This window comes from Amphiura filiformis, chromosome 16 (assembly GCF_039555335.1).
Source record: "Amphiura filiformis chromosome 16, Afil_fr2py, whole genome shotgun sequence".
NCBI classification, from domain to species: Eukaryota; Metazoa; Echinodermata; class Ophiuroidea; order Amphilepidida; family Amphiuridae; genus Amphiura; species Amphiura filiformis.
Window position 1 is genome coordinate 11,698,394 of NC_092643.1, and position 12,442 is coordinate 11,710,835.

The following is a 12,442-nucleotide window of genomic DNA, read 5'->3' on the forward strand; positions in this document are numbered from 1 at the left end:
GTTCGACTTACCGACTCGCAGTAGATTACCTGGATATCTTTGATGACCCGGCATTGTCTTCTTAGGATATTCACAGCTTGTGTGAATGGCATGCCTGCAAAAAAAATATATATAATGGTGCTTTCTACAGAGTGACTGTGGGGGTATGAAATTCTGATAATCGGGTGAAAAGGTGGGGGTTAAAATTTTGCTGTATAAAGGGTGGGTTTCTAAAAGCATGGGAGCAAAATATAAAGCATGTGGTAAAGCTACCAATTGAAAAAAAAATTATGGTAATAATAAAGGAATTTGATGATTCTTTCAAAAACAATGTTTTAAAATATTTTAAGAAAAACATTTTAAAATACTTTCTTGGTAAATTTCGAATGAAAATTTCGGAAATTAATTTGCGGAGGTTGGCAACTCGTACAATGACTAAAGACGATCATATTTTCGTTATTTTTAGCCCGATTGTAGTTGATTTGAAATATTTATTAAACCAAAATTTAGGTGTGCGATTAATCACACTGCTCAGCATCGTTTTAGGCGTGCGATCGCACTTGCACGCCTCAAAACATTTTTTTAGCAAGAAAATAAGACTAAAACCAGTTCAGTACCCCTAGATCCATTCTTGAGATATGACAAAATTTTGGAAAAAAAATGTAACACCACCACCTTTTCCTATACCCCAATTCATGACACATGACCAATCGCAATTTTTGCTCCAAAATACAGTTGACATTGACAAAAAAACAAAAATAAACCAACTATCCTGTTAAAATGCCCCTACAGTATTCTACAGAGGACAACCATAAAAACTACATGATGAGTGGCAAAAAATAACTTGCGCTAATGTCTATACTGAAAAAACGACAGCAAAGAACTCTAGGCTAGCCTCATGAGCCTCGAATGAATGTGCCAACTTGTACCGCAATGTGTGCAAATTAGAAGCTAGAGTTCTCAAGTAAGATACTGGAGCCATATAAAATTACAGGGGTAGGTACATGTATGTCCACATATTGCTTATTATAGAGGGCGACGTTCAACTCAAAAAGCTCAAAAAGTTGCGACCACAGTAAATGGCTTAACTGTGTAATCCCCATAGGAAAATACAAAATTGTGAAATTTGGACACCAGAAACTTTGAGACGTAGTCTAAAAGGTGCTGGTCCTTTATCCTTGATACAGAAGTCATCATGCAGTGATAGTTAGATTTCATAAAATAAAATCGCCTTTGTGTAAAACGGATCATCGTGGTGAAAAATGATGCATTACTGGGCAATACTGGCTCTTTTGTACAGGAAGTCATTGTCAATGATGGCCGCAGAAAAATGAAAATTTCAAAAAACAGACATTTGCCCATAACTTTGTTGATATTTGAGCTACAGACATGGTTGACCCCTCATTTTTTAAGTTAAATGATCACCTTTTTAAACAAAATAATTTCCATGTGAAAAAACCTACTTGAAAATTTTGTGATCATGCCTAACAGGGGGCACGATAAATTTGATTTATGAATGATTGGCAATTAAATCAATTCGCAAGCACCAGTTGCCAAAAACTAGACACACGCTGACATGACTACAGGCTTTTGCAAAGATCCTCGCAGTTTTTATTCAACCTCGTACACTCGCGTAAATTCACGCCTGCTGACTTGTTGATGACGTGTCTCAACAAACCAATCAGAACCCAACTTCATGTTTACGCCATAAACGGCGCCAAAATAAAAAGCTGCTAAAGGAATTTTGCAAAAGAATAAACAGTACAATTACCGAATAACGAATAGCATGAATAGGGTGCAACTTGCTAGACTTGATTCCAGTTTTCTTTTTACGGAGTTTAGGGTTACATGTTGTAGGGGTTTGGGTTGGAGTAGGGTAGTCACGATTATCGCACTTTCAGTTTCCCACGCGTTTGAACGGGAATTGGATTGCGAACTTTTTAGATGTCTAGTGAGCAAATTTTTTCAATATTTTGAGAAAATGATGTCAAATTTTCTATTCTGTATTGTTTGGTAATAATGTCTTTTGCCAATAGTATGTTTAAAGTTGTAATTTTGTGTTTTTGATCGCAAAGATCGGATATTTTCGTTCGATTCAATTCTGAACCCTTCGCAAGGGTGCCGATTTCGCAGAACTTTGACGATAATTTTGCCTTTTTGGACACTAAAATGCATTCGATCCTTAATTTTGTTTCAACCGAGTCTTAAATTAGCAAGCACAATAAGGTTAGTACCATTTTTATATACATTGATAAAATTTTTAAGATTTTTTTTCAAGTTTCTAACCGGCGCAAATCGTTAAGTGTGTATTTCCCATTGACATCCAAAATGGGAAATACGAGTCTGATGGACATAGGAACGGCGTCCATGAGACTCAGCGAGTCTAGAGTAGGGCAGTCTTGTGTTGTAATAAGATTGTATAATGACGTTATTCAGATTTCCTTTTACAAATTAAGCGTACTGCTAGCCGTCCAGCGCGTATTTTTGCACAAGGACAAGGTCCAATGCACACGCTTGACGTCGCGCACGTATACGCGATGGTTAACACTGTCAAAGGGACTTTGGAAAATACTTTAGCAGAGCTGCACTCTATCATGCTATTCATTGTATTCGGAAATCACTCCGAACAAAGATCGAGATAGACAAGATGACACTGACAGTACACTACAGATTTATAAAATGTCAAATAACATGAATAAAACAAGCACTAAAATTAAACACTGAATTGCTGAAGGAGGACATTTATTAAATGGACAGAAAGTGAGAACTGCTGAGACATGCATGATTGACAAAATGAATGTATTAATATGTTTGCCATGCATGTATGTATGATTATGTGTCCTGTACGTCAGTACGTGTACATTGACTGTACAATGCAATGTCATTGTCAATGATATGTAATCATGACATTGACATTGCGCGGGATGAAACCTCACCCAAAACAAACTCCCATTGTTCACTTCCAATCGACCTCCCTGGCACAACCTCAAGATCCAGCATCGTCACTGCGGCCACGAATGGGTCCCCTAGACTTTACGGAGCACGTTTGAGCTACCGTTTTCGTAATTCTAGTCTTTTGTTGTCACTTTTTTTACATGTTTTGATACACTTTTCAGACCATCAGCTGAGCTACGTCGACATCGTATTTTGGTAATGGCGTTTCTAGAAAACAACAGTAAATTTCTCTACACAAAATTATGGAATAAATTCTACAGGTTTTTATCATTTCCTAACGCGCCACACTTGATTACATAAAGAATGGTTTTAATTTAGTTTGAAAATTATAGAGTCAGCCGCAAGGAAAGGAAGCAATCATAAGCAAAATTTCAATTAAAAATATTTTTTCATATCAATTTGTTTATCATGACGTCACAACTTTTTGTAAACAAGAAACTCGTGACCTCTGACCGCTGAGTTTATTTCCGGTAAATGTGAAGCAGACTACATACCAAGCAGCAGAGTTTCACTTCGATTTTGAGTGAGTTTTCGACTTTTTAATGCAAATTGATTGCAATAAATGTGTGTAAATGTTGCTTATTTAGTTGGAGAAAATTTGTCACTGATCTAGAAAGCCTGAATATAAATGAACAAGCAATAAAAAGCTTAAGCTTACCGTTTCAACATGTTCAAATTAAATTAATGTATCAATCATCATGATCATGTCAATGGCTGCATTCCATAAATTCAGCATGTCCAAATTCAGTCTTTCAGTTTCACTTCAGCCTGAATGATCATGCTGAAGCCCTCAGCATGCTCAGCTCAGAAAATTCAGTTTCACTTGGCAATGCAATGGGGCAGGATTGACAATCAATGCAATGCCAATGACAATGCTGTCAGGTTTCATTTTTGTTTTTTGTAGTATAGGCCTACTGCACCAATAAAGTATCCTTACAGTTGGAAAAATAATCACAATTTTAAAACTGAACAATATTGGGGTAAATTTGTTTTTTTAATAGATGCACTATCTAATCCTGCACATTATGACACCACATTAAATCCAATGACAATGACCCCATGTGACCTCAAGAAGTAAAGTTACAAGCATTTGAATAGACGAAGGTCCAGTTTTAAAAGTGACAAACTGGCCTATACAAGGCGCAAAAAGATTCCAACAAGCCAAACAAAGAGACAACACAGTTTCTTCAATGAAGCATTATTTAAAGCAGTTTTTATTTCAGTTTTTACTTCTCTGTAGACTGTACTTTTCAAAGCTTTCATTTTATTTGTCAGTTCTTTTGTTTCAATTTTCTTTTGTTCCTTTTGTTTTAAATTAAAGCCAAACGCATAAATTAGCCATTTACCACTCTCAAACCAGATGTCTAGTCTGTGGAGTTTTGAATAGGCTAGTTTGTCACTTTTAAAACTGGACCTTCGTCTAATCAAATGCTTGTAACTTTACTTCTTGAGGTCACATTGGATTCAATGTGGTGTCATAATGTGCAGGATTAGCTAGTGCATCTATTAAAAAAAACAAATTTACCCCAATATTGTTCAGTTTCGAAATTGTGATTATTTTTCCAAGTTTAAGGATACTTTATTGGCGCAGTATTCTTCCTTGACCTTGTCATTCATGCTTGTTTGTTTGTTCCTCTTAAAATTAAATTAATACTGGACAGGACCAATTGTTATCGACGTCCAGATTCTGGTGGCATCACAAATGTCTAAAAACAACTCAACTGAGGGTGCATAAAGGGTGCGCATAAGGCCCTAACAGTCAATTTTGAGTTTCCCGTCACATAATTTCTGAAAACAAGTGAGGTAACTTTTTCATTATTCATTATTCATTATTTGTCTGCCTTTCATTAGGCCGTATAAAATTAATATTTTGGTTCTCGTCCAGAGGATTTTCATGAATTGATGAGGGAGGGTGTTTTTTTTTTTTTTTTTTTTTTTTTTCAGTGTAAAATCAGCATTGTCTGTAGTTTTCGGTCTTTTCCATAGTGCTTGAACGATGAGGCACTTTTTTTTTTTTTCAAATGTGAGATTCTGAGAGATAAACCACCTAGAGTACCACAAAAAGACTGGAAGTGGTCCTTGTTCTCTAATAAACTTATTTATATGTATGAAAAATTCATAAATCATTCCAAAGTCTAAAATAATTGAAAAATTAAAAAAAAAAATCTGACAAATCCCAGAAATTGAGGAGGGAGGGGACGAGAACCAAAACATTAATTTTATACGGCCTTATATGACCAACACGCATGTAAAATGTGTTGTTATTTGCCGCTCACTCACTTGAAGATGGATGTTTAGCCCAAATGAGATTCAAAAGTATATTACAAAGAGTCTGCAAGGTTGACAGCAAAATGCATACTTGCCAAGTGTCCCGATTTTGGCGGGACATCCCGATTTTAGACCCCAACGCTCATAAAATCGGGATGTCCCGATTTTCAAAAAAAAAAAAAAATTTAATTTTCAAAAAAATATTTTTGGCCAAAAATCAAGTTATATGCCCTAAATTACTTGTTATTGAAGGTTGGAAACCATAGAAATACTTCTACTTTTTTTTTTAAATGCCAATTTTGTTTACAAAGTTGATCAAGTTGTACATTTGATTACTTTTGCTTCTATTGAACAGTCAGGGACACATTGTATTAGTATACATTGCTAGCTGTTCAATAGAAGCAAAAGTAATTAAAATGTAAAATTTTATCCAACTTTGTAAAAATAAATTGGCAATTTTTTTTTTTTTTAGTAGCAGTATTTCTCTGGTTTCCAACCTTGAATAGCAAGTAATTTAGGGCATATAATTTGCTTTTTTGGCAAAAAATATTTTTTGAAAATTAAAAAAAAAGAAGAGGGGATGGGGGTCAAAAATTTGATGAATGATTATTTTTATATTGCGCATTATATATATCAATTTCAGCCACGTAGGCCATGTTATTAGGCAAAAAAAGAACTTTGAAGAATGTCTCTCATGTACAAAAGTATAGGAAACTGAACATTTGAAACCACTTTTTTAGGATGAAGGAAGCATTTTTTTCAAAAAAGTCTAAAACAGGTTTTTATGTCAAAAGTTGTCTTTTGGGGTGCTAAATCTGCTAATATTGCCTGGGCTTAGGTACCTAATTTGCATATTTTATGGTATAATTATGAGAAAACAAGTCAAGATAACAGCCTTGAAGAAGATTGCATGTATAATTGATATTCTTAAAGGCTGTTATCACCTTATTTTCTAATCCATTTAAATGTAATTTCCCCTCCGAAATGGTGTCTCCTGTAGTGTAAAATGTGTAGAAACCCTCTGGCATCGGGGCTTCGCCCCTTGACCCCCTGGACCCCTGGCCGTAGTCGCAAGTGTCCCTATTTCTGGTTTTCAAAAGTTGGCAGGTATGAAAATGTATGGACTCAGTACACCGGTCGATCTTACCGCTTCCGATGTTGATTAAGATACTTCTTGCATCGATCCCGAGATGCGGAAAAACCAATAGTCATTTTGTCCCACATAAATGAATAAATAACAAAACCCCCGATCCCCGAGTGGACTCACCCATTCGGTGACGTCACACACGATAATCATCCCTTATCCTCCTTGGTTTCTAGATGAGATAGACGTGTGGATTTTTCTTTACCAACGCTAAGTATCATTACGAACCAAAGGACGATATATACAGTTTGTTTGTTACACCTGAGGTAAAAACCAACCAGTATAGTACGCTAGGGAGATAGTTTTGACGACATTTTTCGACTAGAAAAGTGACAAAAACGATCCAAAAACTTAGCTTGTATGAGTGTTTCCGTTCGTATACGGAACACACGTTTTCAAAATGGCCGCCTTAGGGCGCCATTTTATTTTTTGTTCTCACGTAAAACAACTATAGCAGACTAGTAAGTTACAATAGATGTTTGTACAGTACTGTGTATACATGTATGGTGAGTGATTATCGCTATGTTTATGGTGTGCTCTATCGTTATATCTTTCAGTGCTGCCTGATGACGAGTTACTGCTAAGAGTTCGTGGGTTTCGAAGGACCAGCCTGACAAATCTATACCAAAAGGTTTTCAGTTTTTCATCCCTTTGTACATATATTTTTATATCATACCACTACATCAGCGACAGCCACTGTGCGTGTGGGTCTGTTTATTGGGCTTGAGCTTGTGTTCGGGGGGGGGGGGGTAGTGCTGTACGCTCCCCGATTGCTACAATGTCCAGGCCTTGTCAATCATGCCCTTCCCTTGTGGCAGAGTGGGACCCGCATCCACTCTGCTACACCCACAGGGATTGCTCTAAATCAAATAAGTTTGCTTCCTTTTGCATAGGCTTATCGGACATCAACTTCGAGGATTTAGAAAGTAGCGCTTCGCTTGGGTCTTCGGCACAGACAGAAGACGAAGACTAAGAAACAGAAGCCTACAGGTAAGATTGATATGGTAGGTACTAGCGCGGCGGCAAGGGCCACGCTAAGGTAACCTCTGGGGCTCCGGTCCCGGGCAAGCAGGCGGACCCTCCGGGACTGCTAGCGAGCCCGAAGGCCTAGCAGCCAGCGAAAGCACTGACTTAACGCCTAAGCTAGTAGCAGGCAGCAGGGCGGTACTTGCCCTAACAGGCGAGTACCAGTCTACCAGTGAGATCTCTAGCGAGTTTCTTGCAGGTGGACACCCGTCTATTGCTGGCGAACGAGCGGGTCTAGCACCCGCGAAGTAGCGGCGACGGACAGTATGCCAAGGGTACCCGGGCTTGCCTGGGTTGAATCTCAGCATACAGCGTGCAAACGGACCTCCGGCTTGCCTCGGCCGGTCTGTAGCACGCAGCGTGCCAGTGGAACCCGGCTTGCCTGGGTTGATCCACGACGCAGCACGCCTTTCGTTCCCCGCAAGGGTTGAATGAAAACGTGCATGGGTTTAGCAGAGACGATACCGGGGCTAACGCTTCGGGTGTAGTCTTAGCAGAACCAACTGGGGTTGTCACACGGCAGCGTTCCATGGCGGGACCGCCGAGTGATGCCCTGGGCCTTGGAATGGCTGCCGGCTGTCCTCCGGGACTGGCTAGCGGCTATACCGGGTTGGGCTCGCAGTCTCTCACGGGACAGCGACCCAAGTGCAAACGGTGGCAGCTACCGAGACGAGCTACGGCTCGACTTCAGTGGTAGCCACTATGCACGCGCCCATAGCTGCCGTGAGTGGTCCGCCACACACAGCGACCTTGGGCGAGGCTCAAGAGGTTAGGGTAGGTAGTTTGAACAGCCTGGCTGATCAACAACCCACTTATGTCCTCGAGAGCCAGCAGAGCGTGGGTGATCCATTACAGTCAATGGGTCAATTACCCTCTTATGATCGATCACTATCTATTCAGCGGAGCATGGCTCCATTGATTGATACTGCCTATTCAGGTAGCGAGGTGACTGATCGAGGGTATACACGCTCAGCTACCCGTGATACTAGGCAAGCTCCTTTTAGCCAAGGGACAGCCAGTATAGCGGGGTACCCATACACACGGCTTGATCCTCTAGCGGGAACGCTGTGAGGCATGGGTACAGTGGTACGCAGCCGGAGCCCTACCGGGCACCTACGCTACAACCACGCAGGTACCGCAGTACTTGTCCTGGTTACCACAGTCTCTGTGGCAACAGGGGGAGGCGGTACTGGTACTGCTGTTCCATGGGGTTTCCCTGGTGGCGGATCCTTTCAGGGTCAGCTACCGACAGGGTATGCCCGTGTGTATCCGCCGCAGGGTGGTTTCTTCCACGGTCTAGCACCGCGGGCAAGTGCCGCCTAGCGTTGGGCAAGCAGTACCACCAGTTGTTACCCAGCCTGGGCGGCGAGTGGCTCACCCTGATACAGCGCGGGGTAGGCCGCACGCGGGGATGGCTAGGGCGACAGCAGCGAGAGCGTCGCGGATCCCGGGTGCTATAGCTAGCATCTCGGGGTCTAGCGGAGTACTCCCTCTTCTGCTGGTGTTCAGTTGGCTAGCCACACGGTGGCGACACCTCCCTGTCCACCTTCAGATGCCCGTCGTCAGATCTCTTCCTCATCAGAGAGTGAGTCAGAGTCTGAAGGCGAGGGAAAGGAGTCGGAAGATGAAACCAGTAGCGACTCACAGTCTGATGAGGCTGTGCAGCTAGCTTCAGGTATCCTTCCCCGCTTCCCGTGAGGAACTCGCTAGCAATGGTCTGCCTGCGGACACCGCTGAGGTGATGAGCCGTGTGGCCCAAGGTTTGGGCCTGGCTTTCTCTCAGGAGGAGTCCGTTCAGGAGGACCAGGGCATCTTTTCAGTAGGATGCCCAGCTAGCGCGTCCACACAAGGGTCGCCTGCACTTGCATTCCCGGCGGACCTCAAGGGTAGGTTTCGTAGGGCTGTCAGGCTCGCTGGAGCTTCGACGCCGCGTGCTTGCACGCTTCCACTGCGTGTTTCGCAGGAGGACTACGAAACCTACCTCAGGGTCCCTGACATGGATCCAGACGTTGCCAGCGCCTGCCGCTGCGGCCAAGGCGCACGGGTCGCTTCTCCCCAGTGGGAGGAGGAGCTAAAGCTCATCGATAAGCGAGCACGCTCGATTATAAGCGTCTCTAGCGTCGCTACCACGCTTGCCGAGCACCTCGGCAGGAAGGTAGCGAACCACCACGGGCAACGCCGAACTCTTCCGCGAGGTTAATCTGTTAGCGGTGCTAACAGCTAACCTCAACGAGAGTTCTATGGGCCTAGCCCATAGGATGTCATCTCGCCGCCGGGAGCATGCCTGTCTGTCCCTCCAGTCAACTTACGGCTCCGACTTTGCTGAAGCAATGAAGAAGTCAGACTCGGTGGGACAGGGGCTACTCTTTGGACAGGCCTTTTGCGCTACGGTGGAGGACCGGGCAAAGAAGGCCACCAATGAGAGCACTCTGAAGAAGTCAGAGGCTGCCCTGACCAAGGGGAAGGGCAGTAAGGCGAAGAAGAAGCACAAGAAGAAGAAGTCTTCTAAGCGTTCTTCAGCGCCAGCTCCGCTACAGCAGGACGCGCACCACAGACTACACCCGAGCCCGAGGCTACTCCAGCACCTCCCAAAAAATCTGGGAAGCGCAAGAGTAGTGCTGGATCGTATGGCAAGCCCCCTTAGAAGAGCCGTTCTTCTAAGGGTGGCAAACCAGATCGGTCCTGAGGGCACGGGCGGTCGACAGTCCATGCCGGCAGGTTTGGACTTCCCACAGGGATTCCCCTGTGGGCGGCCGCTGTGCATTACGCCCAGAGATGGCATGCCATCTCACCGGGCGCCTGGGTATTGTCAGTGGTCAGTGGGGTTACAGGCTGGAATTTACCAGCCACCCTCGTGCGCCTGCACGATTCAGAGGTCCACGGTAGTGCCGCCAGACGGCCCCCAGCGCCGGGCACTACTGTCAGAGGTCACTCAGCTTCTCACGGCAAGCAAGCGATTGTCCCGGTCTACCCCCCTTTCACCAAGGGGTTTTGGAGCACTTTTTTTTTTTCTTTTAAGAAGACCGGCGATTGGAGGCCCATTCTGAACCTCAAGCCGTTGAACGAGTTCATCAGGCCCAAGAGGTTCAGAATGGAGACTCTCGCTTCGGTGCTAGCCTGCCCCATCAAGGGTATGTGGGCGGCATCGCTAGATCTCTCGGACGCATATCTGCATGTTCCGATCGCACCTCAAGATCAGAGGTTTCTACGCTTCAAGGTACAGGGTCAAACTTACCAGTTTCGATGCCTGCCATTCGGCTTGTCCTCCTCCCCCAGAGTGTTTACACTCCTGGTCAGGGCGGTGGCAGCGCACCTGAAGCGCAGGGGAGTCAACATGTGTTGCTACCTGGACGATTGGTTCATTTACGGACGCACCCCCACTGGAGACACAGTGTCTCGTGGAGTTAGTAGTCCGTGCGGTGCGGACCTGGGATTTCTGATCAACGCCAAGAAATCCAATTTGGTCCCGACGCAGACACCACTATTCTTAGGGGCCCAGATCAACCTCAAGGAGGGATCGCGCGCCCTCACCCGAGAGGGTGACGAACATGGCGAGGTGTGCCCGACTCTTGGCCGAGTCAGAGGGAGCACCCGCTGTGGCATGGATGAAGGTTTTGGGCCTTATGGCCAGTATGGGAGACCTCGTACCGTGCTGCCGCTTTCACATGAGGCCTATACAACTACACCTTCTAGCCTTTTACAGGCCCAGTCGTCACCCAATATCCCTCGCGGTTCCGATGTCGGAGATCGCGCGAGAGGAACTCTGGTGGTGGACCCATCAGCCCAATTTGACTCAAGGTGTCAGGTTTCCTGCACCAGCGGTGCGTCACGGAGTGACGACCGACGCGTCACAGCTGGGCTGGGGGGGCACATCCACGGGGCCTATGGTCGGCCACGGAGACAGAGTTCCATATCAACCTTCTCGAACTTTGGGCAGTGGAGAGAACTCTCCAGCACTTCGAGAAGGTGATCGTGGGATCTCATATCGTTGTCCAAACGGACAACACAACCGTGGTGGCCTACCTCAACAGACAAGGGGGCACCAGGTCACCACGGTTGTGCCTGCACGCACTCCGCCTGATAGGGTGGTGCAAGGCCAGGCAGATTACGTTGAGAGCGATGCACATAGCGGAGTCACCAACATCCTCGCGGACGATCTGTCACGAGGAAAGGTGTCGGGACCTACAGAATGGTCCCTTGCTCCGCAGGTCGCCCAGACGATCTTCGAGGTGATGAACCACCCCTCGATAGATTTGTTCGCATCTCATCGAAATCATCAGCTGCCGGTGTACTGCTCGAGGGTCGCAGACCCACAGGCATTCGCCGTGGACGCTCTGTCCGTAGACTGGGGAGGACTGCCTGCTTACGCTTTCCCCCCGATCTCACTGCTCGCAAGGGTGGTGACCAAGATCGGGAGGGAGGATTGCAACGTCATTCTGATAGCACCGTTCTGGCCGAAACACCTGTGGTTTCGACCGATGGTGGATCTACTAGCGGCACAGCCGCGAGTACTCCCCGAGTTACCAGATCTACTCCGGATGCCCGGAGGAGAGGTACCAAGTCTACCACTAGAGCACCTGCAGTTAGCTGCATGGCCCTTATCAGGAACGTCTTGGCGGAGGGAGGCTTTTCATCAGAAGCTGCTTCTCTCATCGCCAGGGGTAGACGAGTCTACCCTCCGTGCACGATAGTCAGCGCTTTGGCTCCCTACTACGCATGGTGCGATGAGAGAATACATCTCCCACTAGAGCCCCTGTGCCTCTAGTGGCAGATTTTCTGACAGAAAAGTTCAGGTCAGGACTTCAGCAGGCAACGATAGCCAACTACAAGTCAGCCATTCTCTCGATTCATCGGGGATTTGAAGACGGTCGACTATCAATTCAGATGGGTCCCTAAGTCTTCTTCTCGACGGTATGTTCAACGAGCGCCCGCGAAAGGAAGGTGGTCCCTCCATGGGACCTCAACACAGTCTTGGAGTATATTAAGGGTCCCCTTTTGAGCCCCTGTCAAAAGCGACCCTTAAATACGCCACTCTTAAGCGGCCTTTCTTCTGGCGTTGGCTTCGGACGG

General features: G+C 45.3%; 1 protein-coding gene across 1 annotated transcript in view; it reads right to left on the minus strand.

Moving 5' to 3' along the window:
* Positions 1–3,151, minus strand: part of LOC140135568 (phagosome assembly factor 1-like) — a 29,135-nt gene extending 25,984 nt beyond the window's left edge. Inside the window, exons 1-2 of the mRNA XM_072157107.1 lie at positions 2,916–3,151; positions 12–94 (exon numbers count right to left, since the gene is read on the minus strand). Of these exons, the coding sequence (XP_072013208.1) occupies positions 12–94; positions 2,916–2,979 (147 nt within the window). The 5' untranslated portion in view covers positions 2,980–3,151. The remainder of the gene's footprint in view (positions 1–11; positions 95–2,915) is intronic.
* Positions 3,152–12,442: the final 9,291 nt, after the last annotated feature.